Here is an 18,105-nt window from a genome sequence, read left to right as displayed (position 1 = left end):
AAAAATAACTATCAATGAGTCCTTCCTTTCAGAATTCCAGCAGTCTTTCATATGTGTTCCTTCTCTGGCTTTTCCACTACCTGACAAGATACTGGACACTACTACATTCACCTGGGGTTACTGTTTTCTGCCCACAGATCAGCTGAAAAAGAAAACCCGTAATTTCTAAAGTGAGAATAATGCCCTTAAATGCTCTTCATATCCCTTGTCCTTTCAGGTTTCACTTAACTTGTTGCACAGTTAGTTGATTAATCCATCAGCAAAGCCTCTGTCTTCAGGCCTTTAAATGGCTTTCTTCCTGCCACAAAGTTCAGTTGTTCTGAGGCAAAGCTTTCTACTCTTTCTACATTTGTCCTGCTGTCTCCAGTCTCCATGGAGTGAGAAGTGCCTGGAACATAGTAACGTGGACTCTGTATTCTCTGCATTCCTCTTTCCTAGTAGAGTAAATGGACCCATGTCATCTTTTATTTTTGGAGCCTGACATGTCCTATTAGCTTTTAGAAATTATTAAAATGGAAACAACACATGATTGCATGGAATTCTAAGTGCCATTGGAGATTCTCTTATGATTGTACTAGCTTGAGTAAGAATGAGATAACAAGGAGCTTGGGAGGCATTATAATTTTTTTTTTTTTTTTTTTGTGGGTGTTGGTTTCCTGTGCACAGTGAGGTCATTGTTGTTTACTCAGCTAAAATTCCTACCCGTCCAGAGCTCACCCTCATTTGATTTCCTTTGCATGGGCTGGAAGTTACATTATTACTGTCATGTTGCTCTTTTCAAAATTCTGTGAAGAAAAAAAAATCTGTCTGTAGTGAAAACCAAGTGCTAGATGGCTTCCTTGAGGAAGAATTGTAACTTGTGCCAAATCACACATAGTTTTCTTCAAGTTTCATTATACTTTTTTTTTTTTGTTTGTTTGCTAATAGCATATCAATTAGGCTAAAATGCTGTAAAGTCGTAGTCTGTGTTGAATTTCTGCTCTGAAGGCTGCTTAAATACATTTGCGTAGAAGTGACTGGAGAGTGTGTACAGTAGCAGCCCACATTTGTTTTCATCTATCCATGTGGATATGTTCTGAATATACAGAAATAAATATATTACTCTACATACAGGAGTAAATATATTACTATTGCATTTGCATTAGTCACTGTGATGGGAAGGCCCTCTTTGCTGCCACTGGGGCTCTATGAGCTCCTGTTTTGTGCAACGTTTTGGTACATTAACGACTGGCTCAGGTTGCTACTGACAACCTTTTGTTACCACCTTCACAACTCAGTAAGTAATTTCAGATGACAGCTGATGTCAACATTTCCTGTCATTGTAGTCTCTGCCTGAGGTGGCTGACGTGTATTTTTATGACTGTTTAAGAACCCACACTAAACCACCTGTCTCTCCTGGAGCATACTGCAATGTACATAGGATTCTTCCTATGTAGTGAAGGAAGAGAGACACTTACTTGCTCATGGCTCATGATTTAAACCACTGCTTGAGGTAGCGCTCAGGCTCCTTAGCTAATGTAAATTAGCTCTCTGCAACATGAACTCTCAAAGTAAGGAACATGCTTATATTGTTCCTTTGATTATATCAGATCCTATACTCCTAACAAAGATAGCTTTGAAGTTTCTACTACTAAACTTTTTCATGGTTGTTCTGAAAGTTCTTTACAGAACTTTTTTTCCCTTTATTACTTTTTTTTTTTTTGCCATTTTAGGTTTTTTTACGTTAACAGCCTTTATGTTTTTCTCTTACTTCAGCTGCTCTTTGCATGTTATTTGACAATATTTTTCAAAAAGTTGCTTTTGATTACAGGTTAATCACCCTTTTCATTTGCACAGGTAATTTTGGATCAGTGCAGCCTGGTAGTGGTTTAACATCACTTTCACTAGCTTTATACCAGCAACATCAAACCTAGAAAATACTGGTCATGGTCTGTCCAAGCCAGCTATGGAAGACGTCAGTGCCACTAGTCCCTTGTGACTACAGATAATGTGTCCTAGCAGTCCTCCAATGGCTTGCCTGAAAAGGCATAGCTAACACAGGTTTATCATACGAAATCAGTGACTAGACCCAGGCACTGAGCACCTTGAAACCAACATCCTCAATCTGAAGAGCAGGATGAAAAGAAGTATTTCCCTTTTTCACATATATCCTAAGGTTTTACATATCTGAGGCCACAATGATGTTATTTGAAAGAGAAACAATATATTGAAACTCCCGATTTTCAGTTTTTCTTTTTTTTGGTAATATTTTGTAGCCCATTATGTCTCTGTAGATCTTCATATGCCTCCCATCTTCACTAATCTGTGTGACTTACTGATACTAATAAACCATGCAACCTCAGTGTTCATATTTTATGCGCAGTCAAATGCAGGACAGGAACTTGTGTCGATCCTCCTACAGAATGGCTCAGTATTAGTCACTCTCTATTCTGCCTTACTGCAATTTACTTCCACTTTTCTTCTATTTTGTTTAGTTTATTTTTAATCGGTGACAGACTTACCTTTTACATACTACCCCATGGGTCTCAAATTTTAAAGACAACCATATTATCAGCAAAATTCTCATGTCTGCAATTAAAACACCTGCTTTCTCATTTCCCTGCTTCAAATTTTATTCCTTTTAGCTCCCCTAGTACTTACTGAACACTAAAAAGCACTTAATAAGTACTAAATACTCTGAAATGAAAAATTTATTTTTCTCTGGTCTTGTTTTTTTTTCAGTTTCCTTTTTGGCTTTCTTTCGTTATTCAAGCTTCCACTTGAAATCAGATGAGCCTTTATGATTTTCATTTGCATTAATAATTCCCCTCAGAGAATCATTACCCAATTCCAGCCACAAAATTACTGCCATTATCGGGATGTCTGGAAAGCATTTTCTGCATGGTTGGAGCAGGAGGACTAAAAGTACCTGGAAATCACTTTTACCCTTACCCCATCTTGAAGTTCCTTGAAAAACAAGCTGGTCTGCAGGCTGATATCATTTATACTGACAGAGAACGGTTCTTACAAGCCTTAAGGATGGTAACCTGTTGCTTGTGCTGCCTGGGAAGCAGTATGGTAGTTAGAGGGTCTTTCACCTTCCAAGGGTTCTCACCACTAGAGGAATTCTCCTCTGACTAAGCCTGTTCTGTTAAAGGTTGCCTTTGGAATCAGAAACTGGGGCTATTTCATGGGGGTTCTCACCCAGTCTTTACTGGGTCCATTCCAAACCTCATAGAAAATGCTATTCTACATCTTACTGATCCGATCATTCATCTGAAACAGTTTCAAGTCTTGGAAGTTTATGTGACAGTGCCTTCCGTTTTCCTGTCATCTTTCACTTTGTCCCTTTTGTGGTAGAAGTGACTGCTTGTGTAGATGTATGCAATGCTCCATGTCAACCCATTCCTGGTCTTTGGTTGTTACTCATGTACGTTATTCGTCACATAAATCATACAAAGAAGTTTAATAGAAAATGCCACCTTCTGTATTTTTTCTTATTAAGAAAGGTACTGCATATATGTAGGTTTACAAGTTTATGTAATGAAAGCTGGTTCTGGTTTTTCCCTTCAACAAATATTCCAATTCCTTTTTCTTTTTTCTGGTTTTGAGTTTCTATTTTTTTTTTTTTCCTTTTTTCATTTGGCTTCTTGTTTCTACCTCCAGTGTTGGCTTTTGCTTTTCTTTCCACTAGTTCAGTGGCCCAGCCAGTCAGTGCTGGGATTTTCCTGTCAACCAACCAATTTACCACCTTCCAGTTCAGCTGTTCCTCATAGCCATATAGCCTTCAGATACAGTGTTGAATTCTTTTTTTCCTTCTGGAAACTCTAATTAGTAGTCACAATTGTGATGAATAGGCTATATTAGATAGTAAGTGCCTGGGTTAAAGATTTACGCAACAGCATGTGGGTACAGTTTCGGTAAACGAGTGAATGATTGAGGATACCACATGCATAAAACCTGAGCTACTGCAGAGAAGAAATGAATTAGGGAAAAAAAACCCCAAACCAAGACAAAAAAACCCAACCTAAAGCATAATTATGAAATTGGTGAATGATGTGTCATGTTGTTTGCTATCGTGTGTTAATATTTGCTCCATTTGATATCCCAGATGCTTAAAGTAGCAGTTAAATCTGTCCCTGCCTGGGCTAACAGAGAAGCTTTTTACAAAAAGGGTTTAAAGGTTTACTACATTTCTAGAGATTGTTTTTGTTACTCCATTATGCGTTTTTCTATATTCTGCTGTTCCCTTTCAAGTGTGTTTTCAAAAAGTTACTTGTTTGCAAGCTGAGAAATGAAGGATATTTAATAGCATTCAAATAAGACATTCCTTTCTGTGTTTCAAATTTTGCTTTGGAAGAGGCACATAAAATAATTTCAGAAACAAACATTTTTTTATACGTAACTTAGTTTTGTAAAATTAGAAGTTCACAATATTTCGAAAACATTGTTCCTGAGAGAGAAACATTTCACCACTGCTCTTAGAGTAGTAATTCACAGTGACAAAGGCAGTCAGTATATTTTGCTTGTTAAAACTGTACATTTTGGAGGAGGAGGGAAAAGTACAAAACACACTTTAAGTGCCTTGAAGTGTCTGTTGTACACAGGAGACTCAGCAACTAGAATTTGTCTCTGATGAATAATCAGAATCTTTTGTCTTTGATATTTCTTGCCCAGAGTAGACCTCATAAATGATGTACATCTACTTTTTGTTGAGCATTTAAACTACTCAGAAAACAAAGACATAAGCTTGCATATTCAGAACCAATTGAAAGGTATGATTTTAGATGTAAAGATTTCAGACGCCCATTTCTAGGTCCTCTTAGTGGGATCTGGTTTCCAGAAAATAAATGACCTTCATCTGATTAATAACTGAGCATCCCAGAATGAAAATACCCAAGACCTGAAAAGGGAAGGGTAAAACTTCAATTTCAAAACACATCCCATATCCTCAATTTTCCATTCCATCACTATGTCTTCCTCTCTGTGCCCCTGCTTTACTTATAATCTGGTGAAATTCCTTTGGTGATGTCATGCTCAGGGAACAAAAGTCTCACTTATAAAAGGATTTTCTTTATTTTTCATAATTTAGCTGAACCAACACAAAACTGAATACTGTAAAGCAACAAAAATGATGTAACATCTTTAATTGTTCTGTGTTTACTAAATAAGGCTACTATACTTCCTTTAAAATAAATCAAAACAGAGAGTTGGTAGAGTGAGGGTCTGGCTCTTGAGGTCTACATGTACAGCAAATGTATTTACCATCATTTATTGCATGACGTTTTAAACCTGACATTGGTCATTTCTAGTGCATTCAGTCCATAACACTTTTCAAGTGGCTGGGCTTTAATTGCTACTTTGACACTGGTCAAAATACTAAGATTAAATAAGAATTTTGTATCTACTTGTTTTACGCGAAGACAAAACGATCTATAGTTCATATTTCCTGCAACCTCTGCATTAAATAAGCCTCAGTATTAGAGCAGGCCTTAAAAAAAATGTCTTGAATCAACTTGTCATTTTTGTACCTTTCACCTATGGTCACTTGAACAATCTCTATATATTTTTCTTTAGTAGAATAGAACTAGCATAACACTAAAAGTTAATTGGAATATTAGGTAGTATACTTGAAACCATAATATATTTTCCAGGAAGAAATTAAGCTCCCTTGTTGATTGCATCATACGAATATGTATCAAACTTACATACCGAAAAGGGAATAAAGTTTTGTTTGTTTCTCTGTTTTATCAAAATTTCTGCCTCATCTATGCTGTCTTTGCTAAATTTTCACTAACCAATAATGCCAAAAATGTGGGCTTTCTAACAACGAGGTAAAACACTGAAAATGGGACCAAGGAACAGGCTTCAAACTGACTTTTACATTAAAAAGAAGGGGGTGAGGGAGAGGTGGGGAGGGAGAGAGAGAGAGAGAGAAAGGGAGACTAAAAGAAAGGAAAGAAAGAAAGGAATGGGAAAGAAAAGAAAAGGAAGAAAGAAAAAGAAGGAAAGAAGGAAGGAGAGAAGGAAGGAGAGAAGGAAGGAAGGAAGGAAGGAAGGAAGGAAGGAAGGAAGGAAGGAAGGAAGGAAGGAAGGAAGGAAGGAAGGAAGGAAGGAAGGAAAAAAGAAAAAGAAAGAAATAAAGAAAGAAAGAAAAGAAAAAAGAAAGAAAAAAGAAAGAGAAAGAAAGAAAGAAAGAAAGAAAGAGAAAGAAAGAAAGAAAGAAAGAAAGAAAGAAAGAAAGAAAGAGAAAGAAAAAAAGAAAGATAAAAAGAAAGGAGAAAGAAACCTTGCTATGAAGAGCAATGAGTAAAATATTTTACACTCTATTTTTATCAGTACATAAAGACAAAAAATAAAAATAAAAAATAAAAAATGCCTTCCAACAGTGCAATGGTTGAATGCATTTATGTAATATAAACAACATTATTCTTTGCTTTTTCAACACAGTCCTCTCTGGTCATGCTTTACATCCAGAATGTCCCAATGGAAGAAAGCAAACGATACCAGCCACTTCAGAGACAACTGAAGTAATAAAACACAACTTAACTCTGAACCACTTGGCATGACCGTCAGAGTTATCACGTTAATTGTTAAATAGGATTTTCTACAAATATACAACATATAAAAACTGTTAAATATATAACTTTAGGCTTTTCAAAATACATTTAATGATCTCTTTCAAACAAGTGTTACTTTTTGTTTTCTCTTTAATTTGCTTTCTGGTGCTAAATGGTGTTTCAGATGAGACATAGGCCACAGATGACCAAACATGCTCTTTGCAAATACCGTATTATCCAACTTTAACTATCAAAAATGGAACTGTAGAAGAGGCATGTTTAACTGGTTAAAACTGAAAATGATTTTAGTACGAGAAAGTCAATCTAAGTACAGAGGAATAAAGGTGCCATGTAGACAGTTTGTGTTCTTTTTGTCCAAGTTTTTCAAACTCAGTGCTCCATTATGTTCTCTCGAACGTGGCATTTCAAGAGTAGGTCTCTGAGTTAGTTTTTACTGCAGTTTTCCATAAAGACTTCTGCTGAACAACATCTCAGCTTTGTGAAAGCTGGGATCATGTCTTTGTGGAGACCTCCTACAATTTAGTGACATAACTCTGTTAACAGTAAGATTGTGTCCACTTTAAAATAGATTTTGCTCTTTGGTCTATTGTATATACTGAAAGCATAAGAAAATAAAAGCAATTCAGACAGTTTAGGGCACAAGAAGAGTTTCTCTTTTGCACTTCAGTGTCCTCCCATAGGCAAAACAGTCTTCTCTAAGGCTGACTGGGATGATACTCTTCATTGTAGCAGACTCTTCGAATTAAAACATGTAGGTAACAGCAAGTCCAGCAGTGGTGTATAACGCAGATGAAACGTTAACCATGAACTTTTTTGTATTGCTAATGCCCAAGCATATCTCTTTTTCTAGATTCCTTAGTCCAGTGATCCTTAATATGGTAGAACAAACTTTAGCTCATAATGTAGAGGAATTATGCTGTCATTCATGAGATACAGAGAAACAGACAGTTGAGTTGATGACATATAACGGATGATGATCAACAGCAGTGAAACTTGACTAAGTAGCTCACACAGAGCCTAAACCACTCCTACGAGGATTCTGTGTTGCTGCATTTGTCAGGAGACCTGTAAATCAATAAGAACAAATGAGTCAGTGTCTTAAGATAAAATCCTAGTTATCTTTGCTGTCCATTATTTTCAAATATACTGTACTGAGATTAATGAATTAACAGTTAATGAATTATAAGATATTTATTTTTCACAGCAAACATTTCTTCTGAGAAACAACATATGAACAAACCTATATTTTAATTTATTATATTTATCACTTTAATAATTATTTCTAATAAACTCATGAATAGAAATAATTTACAATAACTTCAATGCCATATATTTTCTACTAAGCTCCATACGCATTCCTTTTAATAAAAATAATATCACAGAATGTTCTTTTACCTGCATTAAAGTTACAGATAACAATATCTAATACACATGGCAATAAAGATGACTATTTACTTTTCACGTATGCGATATGATGAAAAATGGACGTGAAAGCCATGACCATTTATTAACAATGCAAGGATGTTTGTACTGGAGGCTTTTCTGCATGTAAGTTTCCAATGAGCACTAGAGTGCACCTCATTTAATCAATACTGCCCTCTAGCGATGCTATTACAAATGCAAATTAATGTAAATAATGCTTATCAATAGTCGATTTAATCGGAAAATTGTTTTAGTAGCACAGCAATTGAAAAAAAAAAACAAATCCACAACAAACACCCCAACAAAACCCTATAAAAGAATGGATATGGGTAAAGGACTGCCTGATGAACCTGTTAAAAAAAAAATTGAATGAAAACAGAGGTTTGAAAGAGAAACAGAACCAAAGTTCACACTATTAAAGAAAACAAGATGACAGCTCTAAGACAAATGAGAAAGTGATGACTGATTTTATACAACAAGGAGCCAGCTACTCATGCTTACCCAAAATAACAGTTTAGAAATGGTTTCAAAATTACACAGATATTGTACAAGACAAAATGTTTTGAGATGTATTAAGCAAGCATGATGGTTGCAAAATGCTGTTTGAATGCTCAAACACTATCTTCTACTTTGGCATTGTTCTGTCTCCAAACAGTCAGAACTGTTTACTGATGGAAATACCATGCATAACTCCAGAAAATATTGAACAGTGAATGTGAAAGAGCAAAACAAATAAGAAAATACAATTCACTTGGTTCAAGCCGTGTATTAGATTTATAGTTTTTAACCTAACTCTCAGAGCATTAAATTAAAGAAATACCTGCCTCCAAATCAATTTAGTGACAGCTTGAAACATATGGATCTCCCTATGTATGTATGCAGAAAGATAGATAGATAGACAGACAGACAGACATAGATAGACGAATACTTTCCTTATAAGGCATAAAGTGTATGTCACAGATTTCTGCTTTTGTCCTCTCACCTTTTCCAGGAAAAAACACCCCAGAAATCTTGCAAACAGCCTTTCCTTTTCGGACTAGTGATCAGATCTCCAAACCACATGGCCTCAGACAGGCTGAAGGCAAAAAACCTGGTTGATTATTGTGGTATATTCCCCTTTTTTAAATATACGTTCAGCAAGAGAAATTAAAGTTTTGCTTCCATTAATTGTTCTGTTTCCCCTTTATACTCTTTCTTGGGGTTTCCAATATGCCCCCTATTTCTCTTCCCATTAGAAAAGAACACAACTTTAAAGGTAGTCATATTTTTCAGCCAGCAAGACACAGAAGACTTATGGTTTATTAAGTTTGAAAGTAAACTACTATTGGGTTAAGAATTAGGCTGAGTTAGATACATCTTTCCTGAATTATGCTGGAGTGGCCTAAAGCTAAAAGCAACAGCGTAAACTGCTGATGGGCTGTGTGGTGTTTTCACAGTGTGCTTCTCCACCAATATTGGTCCCAGGATGGAGAGAGAATTCAGATACAACTACATTCATTTGCAGATACCTGCTGCTTTGTCATTTTTATGGATATAAAAGCTTCCTTCCAGACTTGCTATCCCTGTCTCTACTTCACACATCCCTGCTGCGTGAATATGGTATCAACACTTTAAAAGAAGGAGAGAAGAGGGGAGACAATTATGCATTTTAAAAATGCTGAGACAGGGCAGAGAGCAAGTTTGAAATAAAGTGATGACAGGAAGAGGAACAGATTAGAGAACAGGATGTGAATTTACAACTTTGGACAATGACAGGAGAAAATGGAATGGGGGCGGAGGGGAGAGAAGGCATAGGTTAGCTAGGAAAGTTTAAACATCATTTATTAACGAAGGCATGAAAAAGAAGTAAGATAGGTAATAGGAAAAAGTGATAGAAAGGAGACAGAGGATAGAAGAGAGCATGAAGAGTCCAAAGAGGAAGAGAATGTACACCTACCCTGCCACCTCCTGTTCTTTTCCCTTGCATTCCTCATTATAGATAATCACTCCTCAGAAAACCAGACAGATCAAGCAAGAGAAAAGAGAGATTCTCAAAATGACCATAAAAGGGACTTCTTTATTATTTATACTAAAAGTTCAAACCATAGAATAGAATCACACAATTGCTTAGGTGGGAAAAGAGCTTTAAGATCAAGTCCAACTGTTAACCTAACACTGTCAAGTCCACCACTAAATCATGTCCCTAGGTGCCACATCTACACGTCTTTTAAACACCTCCAGGGATGCTGACTCCACAGCTTCCCTGGGCAGCCTGTTCCAGTGCTTGACAACACTTTCAGTGAAGAATTTTTTCCTAATACTCAAACTAACCCTGTCCCGGTGCAACTTGAGTCCATTTCCTTTTGTCCTATCCCTTGTAACTTCGGAGAAGAGACCAACACCCACCTCAGTACAACCCCCTTTCAGGTAGTTGTAGATAGCGATAAGGTCTCCCCTAAGCCTCCTTTTCTCCAGGCTAAACAACCCCAGTTCCCTCAGCCACTAATCACAGGACTTGTTCTCTAGACCCTTCACCAGCTTCATTTCCCTTCTCTGGACATGATCCAGCACCTCAACCATGAGCAGCCAGTTTCTCCAGGGGAATGCTGTGAGGAATAGGGTCAAAAGCTTTAGTAAAGTCTGGATAGACAACATCGACAGCCTTTCCTCATCTGCTAAAGGGGTCATCTTGTCATAGAAGGACACCAGGTTAATCAAGCAGGACCTGTCTTTTGTAAATCCATGCTGACTGGGCTTGATCACCTGGTTTCCTGTACAGCTGTGTGAAGGCATTCAAAAGGATCTGCTCCATAATCTTCCCCTGCACAGAGGTCAGGCTGATAGGCCTGTAGTTCCCCATACTGTCCTTCCATCCCTTCTTGTGGATGGGTGTCACATTTGCTAACCTCCAGCCAACTGGGACCTCCACGGTTAGCCAGGATTGCTGAGAAATGATGGGAAGTGGCTCGGTTAGGACCATTGCCAGCTCCCTCAGTACCCTTTGTTTCTTTTTTTCCCTTCACTTAGGAAATTTGCAGCAGCATCAAATTAAAGAGAGTCTGGGTACCAATCGCATACTACAAGATTTTCTTTTCTGTCCATCTCTACACAGGACTCATGGCAGTTCTAGGCTGCCATCAGGTACCATTGCACAAGTCTGTCTGTCACTGACTTCAGTGAAGCCAGAATTTCTCCTCTGTGCTTTAGACAGCATATTCACTTCCTTCTGAAGGAGTCAGATGTTCTGGCTGTATGTTTGGAGAACTCTTGAGTTTGTTCAACTTTGAGATATTGAGTGAGTGTCTAGTACCAGGCACTAAAATATTACCATATGTTATCTGATTTTTATACGTGATGGAAGCCCAAGTTCCTGTGTGCACCCCAGAATTCTGCTCAAGAGGAAAAATCATTTTCCTGACTGCATATTAATAGATAATCCAAAACATAAGAAACAATGCATTTCATATGACCACATATATCTTATTATAGTTTTTGAATGGGTTGAATATGTTGTGTTTATACAACTGTTACATACTCCACTTAATTCCTCTTACTCTGGAGGGAGTAGAATAAGGGATGGTCTATCTCCAACTCTGCCCTAATGGCAAATAAAATAATCTACTGGTTCATTCCTATGGGTCAAAGACAAAGACAAAACATTATGCAAGCCACCTTGAGGAACTGGGAATATGTGGTGATTTTCTGACAGGGTTTCCATCAAAAGAAACTCACCCAAAACCCTCTGTCTGTCCTTCAGTGTGGTATCTAAGATTGAACTTAGTGACAAAATGTTTTAATTTCTCATCACAAACCAGAAAACTGAGCCAGACTTGCTATAACTGGCAAATGTTTTCAGAGTTAGGACTGAGTTTCAAGTACGCCTCGCCTGACGTTTTATTTTAAATGCAACCTGCATAAAAAACAACAATTCCATGTCAAGCCTGGCAAAACCTTAGCAGTTTCATCTGGTTTCCACTCTGTATTTTTAGAATAAAAACGAAAGGCCGAGTGAACCAAAGTCGTTATTTTTGCCACAGTAGCCAAGTGCTTTTACATGATTGCCTGTTGAAGTTATATTGACACTCAATGATGACAACTCTGAACTATCTATCATGTTTCCAACACTGATTTCTGGAAATTTTCTGGATGCCTACAGAGAAATTGGTCATATTAAAAAGATTTCAGTGTTGCCTAGCAGATGAACTACTTGTCTAAACTGTGTATTGTGCACTTTCAACTACAGTCTTAAAAATGCCTCTGTGAGTCTTAGGATTCTGTACAGCACACATCAATGTAAATGGCTTTTGGTTTTGGCTTAGGGTTTTTTGCACAAAGTTAATTCACAGAGACGGATGTAGGCTGGGCCAGTCTCTGCCTCACAAACCTACTCATAATGGAAACAGTTTCAAACCTTTTACCAACTGATGGCAAGTCAGATAAACAACGTGTCTTTCCCCTCTGCTTCTGCAGCTGTCTGTTCTAGGTCCCTGAATAACTAAGCATGTATAATGCAGAAAGAAAGATATAAAAGCATTAAAATGCCCAAGGAAAACCTTATGCTGCCTTGCAAGATACCTCATGCTTTATGGGAATAAAAATGTAAATTTCTGGTGATGATCCAAGCAGTAGCTATGACCTGTTGTATTTATGAGAACTCCCATAGTCCCTCCTGAAAATTTATTCTGTTTTTCTCCCTTCGTCTCCCCTTCTCCATGCTGTTCATATATGCAAATTGAACTGTTTAGTCTTCAGGAAAATACAAGTTAATCTAACTTTAAAGCGTCTGCAGCTATTAGGAATAAGATAAAGAAGCATGGACGCTACCATACTTAGTAGTGCTGTATTCTGTCTCACTGACCTGGCTACAGGAAGGACTCCTCAAATGTAGTACCTGCAGAACTAGGAATAATAACATTGATCAAATTTAGTATCTGTGCTTGTGCGTGAATGTTTATAAAAAGCAGCCTAGCATATTAGGTACACAGATATACTTTCCTGTGCTGCACTCGAACAAAGTAGCATTCATGAGTCACAGACAGCAGAATCCAATCACTAGCCACCTTCTAGGAGAACATGCCCTTTTTTAACATCCACTGTCTGGGTTGGGTTTTTTTAATCACTTCTACTATTCAAGTCAAGCACAGAAAGAAGTATTTATTCCAACTCTGAGACTCTTTGCAAATGAGATATTTTTTCCAATAAGAATTATTTTAATATTAATGATCTGTCCAGAACTAAAACCAGAAAGTGCCATTTCCTCTTAAATAACACTCCTAGCCCTACCTTCTCAATTTGCCCTGACCATCTGCCAGGACTATCACCTTGATTATTCATTTCCTTTTCTGTTAAAATCCTGTTTGTCTCATATTATCTTTTTTGAACTTACAAGATCTCGGAATGTGCTAGGTCAGATCATACACTCCTTCCTTCTACTGAACTGCCCATTACTCCATAAGCCATACTAGTGAAGGCAGTGGGACTGTTCTTATAGCTAGATAATCCTTACAATGAATGAAAATGTTAGAACCAAGTGTTGTAATGCAGCTGAAATATATCTGACCATGGGTCATGTAAGTGACCCCTGTTTAAGAGCTCAGCCTTAGGTATATACAATAATGCAAGCTTGCTTTGCAGCATCTGAACATACGCAAAGAAAAAGCAATGGAAGTGGCAGAAGAGGTGGCAGCAAGAGTATCTGTGCTCAGAACATTCAAAGCTGTTGAGCACAAAGGTGATCATGGAGTAGCATTTAGGGCTGTTGCGGACAATGAAAAAGCCAGGCAGGTCTCATTCTGCCTCCATGAAAGTCTAAAGCCAGCTCCTTGAAGCAACATGGATAGAAAGAGGGTATGATGAAGAGGATCACACATTTTGTAAGGCATAACAATGCAAACCAGAGTGTCTCCATCTCTAATGTGCTGGGTAAAAACCAAATGCACTTAACTCTAGCAAAGTAACCCAATTGTATCTGATTTCTCTTTGCTCTTTTAAAATGGTTAAAGGCGTACATCTATATGAAGTTTAGTAGCAGCTAAAACTAAGAAAGGTTTGTAACTGGCACAGAATTGTAAACTTGAAAAATGACTACTTCTCTCCCTCCCTTTTACTCTTCAAACAAAAGCAACTGCAATATTAGCACAATTGAAAATGTGTAAGAACAGCCAGGGGCTTTCCTTAGGGTACTGAAAAAATAACCTGGATTTACTATTCCTGAGACTTTTCTCTAAAGTAGAAGACAGGTTCAAATTAAATCACCAATGAACCTAGGACTCTATTTACATGCAGTAACTTTATGTATACTGAATTCTGAATATTCGTACCTACATGCCTATATTGAAAGCATACTCTTTATATATTAAAAAATCTTAACAAAGACATAACTGTAATTACAGAAAATATTACTGTGAAAAAGTGCCTTAAATATTTGTGTGCTAATAAAAATCTATTAAATATAATGATCTTCCATAAAATAATGCTTGTATTGCCACAACAGACTATCTCATGAAAAGGGTGATGTGAATTTGAATTATAAAGTTACTAATCTACTTAATGGAAAAAAAGGAAAGAAAACCCCCAACAACCCCTATTAGTCAGCACTGAAGTCCACAAACAAATCTAAACTGTTACTTTTTCATCTCTAATTAGAGGAGAAGATTGTTCAGGAATATGTGTGAGTGACATCTGATTGACAGGCAGCTGGTCTGGAGCAAAGTCTCACACTCGCAGTAGAAACTGGAACAGTGATTTCCTAGGATTGATTGTGAAAATAGTTAAACTTAGATGAATAATACATTGAAAAGGCAACATGCTTTTAGATGGAATATTTAGGATATTTCATCCATTAAAAGAGGTAATTCTGACTTACAAAGCATGAGCTTTAAATAGAAAGTCCAATTGCTAGTGAAGGAACTGAATAGTCAGTGTTCACCAGCGAGATACTATGTCTGCGTTATGTATTCCATCTGACAATTTATTGCTTAAGAAAGCAGTCATGTTTTGCATCATTCCAGAAAGCAATGTAGCACAGCAGATGACTTTAACAAGCAATCTTTATAAATATGTATGGGAAATAAATCTCTGTATTTAAAATTGCTCTGCTTAGCCTTTGCCTATGACTTGAAGAGAAAGTAGTAAGTGGACAACTGTGGGGAGTGAGTAGAGGAGAAACAGATATATGCAGGTCAGGTAAGAAGAATACAGGAGGGTTTTTATTCTCTCATAGCCCTGTTTGAAAACAAATGTAAGAACATGTACAGCATTCTTCTATAGAAATAACACACAGGCATCCACTGCAAACAGAAAAGCAAGTATGGTCTTCAGTAAAGCTCAAATGTATGTGGCCATGTAAATAGAAGAAAGCTCAGCACTGCTCTTAGTCCTTACACCCCCTTCAAAAGGTACATTTTTCCAAGGAAAAAATTTCTAAACCAGAATTTATACATGGAAAACAACACAAGCATGTCTCAGCACAAATTAATTCAGCTTTTTAAACATTGATTCTACTCACTTTGCAAAACCAAAAATTCCCAGCCTAACAGATTGTTACACCCTTGTTAACAGGTTTATGAGATTTAGTTCCTGGCCTCGAACACACATTATAAAATGTGAAAAATTCTTCCCTGAAACACCTCACCACAGAAACAGTAAGGTTCTTCAGGAAAGTGAAAGATAACGATCCCATCTAAAATATCCTTTTGTACACCTATGCACATCCTTCAGTTTTAAGTTTTGCATGACTATGGCAAAGCTGGAAAGAAGGATGAGACGGGAATTTCAGGATCATTATTCCAAACTAGCCAATTAAAACATTTTTAATACCTTAGTTGGCAAAGCAGACAAGCAGATACCTAAATATATTATACTGTGTAGTGTTTTGATTAGGGGTGCAAGCATATTTAAACCTAACAAACCTAGGGATGCATACAATGCAGTAGTTCAAAAACCAACCAGTGTGTCACTATCTACTGGAGGCAGAGCACTCTGTTCACTGTGCAGCATATTGGATCTAAATTCTTTGGCAAGATCACCATCGCCCTCCCTACCCCATTTCTGTGATATTTTGGCAAGCTGTGCTGTGGTAATCAGATTTCTGCAGTAGCCTGAAAACAAACAACAAAAGAGGAAAAATAAACTGTGGCAAATGTCAAGGAATTTTCTATAATTTACAATGAATTTTACACAGACAAAACCCAGAACTATATAATACAAGCGGCTGCAATACAACTTCCAGAGAGCAGGAGAGGAAGTGAATTGGATTGTCTCTGGACACACAAAGATATCAGTCTCAGAGAATCTTATCACCTTACCTAGTTTCATGTGTCTCATAGAAGTGGAGTGAATCCTCTACTTTGTAGGAACCTTTCTCAATCAATCAGATTTTAGGGATTCCTAGCCTAGTGTCTCTTCCATGACAGCCTTCAACTCCCCATTATTACAATCTCCTTGGATCAAGTTCAGAGATTATGAGACCTAAATGTGGGTATCTATATGTGAAGATAAAGTGCAATCTCAGTCAAGGTCAACAAAATCTAGAGTTTAATTCTGCCTAAACATAGATGCTTAGTGTTTGTAGGACACATTTGAACATTTGCCCTGATCTCCAGATGCTGCTTCAAAATGCCTTGTGTCCTATATTTGCACTCCTGAACACATTTTAAGCATCTAGGTTGCCCTGGACACATGGGTTCAGAGAAGTGAATTCTGCCCTTATTCTCTTTTCTCAAGCTGAAGAGTCCCAAGCAGCTCCTGCTTGTGACTCACTGGGCCTCATGTTGTCACAGGCGACCCACTAGACTCTAGGGTAACTCCACATGCATCGCTGCCCAAAGCATATTTTGTGATTGAGCATTTCCTCTGGGTTGTGTCTTGCAGATGGTAGGGAAGAGGAATAAGATACCAATCTTGTGATCAGCCCCTGCGCTTAAGAAGCAAGCAATTGTGGTTCAGTTAGCTAAAACGACGAGACAGACCATGAAACATTTATGTAGGTCCATCCTTAAGAAATGTCATTGCACGGATCACACAATCCTAGAAGTTCAAGGGGATGCGATCACAGATGGGCATCTTATTACATTAAGCACATGTCATTACAAGTGTTATGAGAGCTGTCAATTTGTTTCTTAGAAACATTTATCTGACCTTTGTTATCTTTCAAGCTTGTTTTCACATTATAAGAATGACAAATAGTAACACCAGACCCTGAGAATACTTAAAAAATTATTGAGCTATTTAAGAGATTTTTCTGGGTTAAATAAGAGTAAAATGTTTTCCATTCCTCACTTGCTCCAATCATAGGTGTAGAATGGACCTTGCTGGTTCATAAAACAGTTACTCAGCTGAAATTCAATGAACCTGAGAAGCAAATAAGCTTCAGGTGAAGACAGAGATCAAGATATAGTATCGACAGTGTCATTAGTGAATGCAGTGTGGTGGATCACACAGTACCTGTGCTGTTCATCACAGTACCATTTCAGAGTTCATAATCTAATGCAACAAACCAAACCCAGGAACCACTAACATGTAACTTATTTTTTATATAACATTCGATACTTTAGGACATTACTCTGATAATTATGGTAAGATTTTTGCTGCTGAGAACTCACAGACTTCTTTTTCTCATCATAGATTTTCTCAGATTTGAAAAAAATATACAAGAGATTTGAAAGACTTCAGCTGCTGTCAGCTATGAAGCCCTTGGTTCCTCTGGTATGTCTGGGTTTGTGAGGGGGAGGTTCTCAAGACAGAAGGAAGAGATATCACCATGTTTTAGCAGTTACAAGAAAGTACATCAAAGTTAAGGGGATAGGTCCTAAAATATTAACTATAGTCCAGATGGGCTGTGTGGGTGAAACTTGAGAATGTTTAATGAGAAATCACACAAAATGCAGATGCTATAGAAACAAGAGACAAAACAGAAAAAGAGGAAAATGTATTACTGACTCTGCCAGACATGCTAGGCAACATTTCATAAATATCAGATGGAAGAAGCCATGATCAATCTTTCTTTTGAGGTCAGGAATTACATGCCACATAGAACAGGACTAATGCACAAAGGAAATTACATGGTTTGAGCTTCTGCTGTCAGAAGGAGACCTGTATATTCTCCTCAGAACAGGTCTTGGCTTAAGCTATGGGTTTCTTGAAG

General features: G+C 37.4%; 1 protein-coding gene across 5 annotated transcripts in view; it reads right to left on the bottom strand.

The window, feature by feature from the left end:
- Nucleotides 1–6,368: 6,368 nt before the first annotated feature.
- TAFA5 (TAFA chemokine like family member 5) overlaps nucleotides 6,369–18,105 on the bottom strand; it is a 426,817-nt gene continuing 415,080 nt past the window's right edge. For 3 of the 5 annotated variants that reach the window (XR_003990659.1, XR_003990660.1, XR_003990661.1), the window contains 2 exons: nucleotides 8,965–9,057; nucleotides 6,369–7,625 (listed from right to left, as the gene is read on the bottom strand). Coding sequence is in view for 2 of the 5 variants with exons in the window: in XM_030480317.1 (XP_030336177.1) it covers nucleotides 7,617–7,625 (9 nt within the window). In the remaining 3 variants the exon portion in view is untranslated. The remainder of the gene's footprint in view (nucleotides 7,626–8,964; nucleotides 9,058–18,105) is intronic. The other 2 variants (XM_030480317.1, XM_030480318.1) reach the window with 1 other exon arrangement.

Source organism: Strigops habroptila, chromosome 3, assembly GCF_004027225.2.
Source record: "Strigops habroptila isolate Jane chromosome 3, bStrHab1.2.pri, whole genome shotgun sequence".
Taxonomy (NCBI): Eukaryota; Metazoa; Chordata; class Aves; order Psittaciformes; family Psittacidae; genus Strigops; species Strigops habroptila.
Note: the sequence above shows the minus strand (reverse complement) of the source record. Positions and strands in the feature narration are given on the sequence as shown.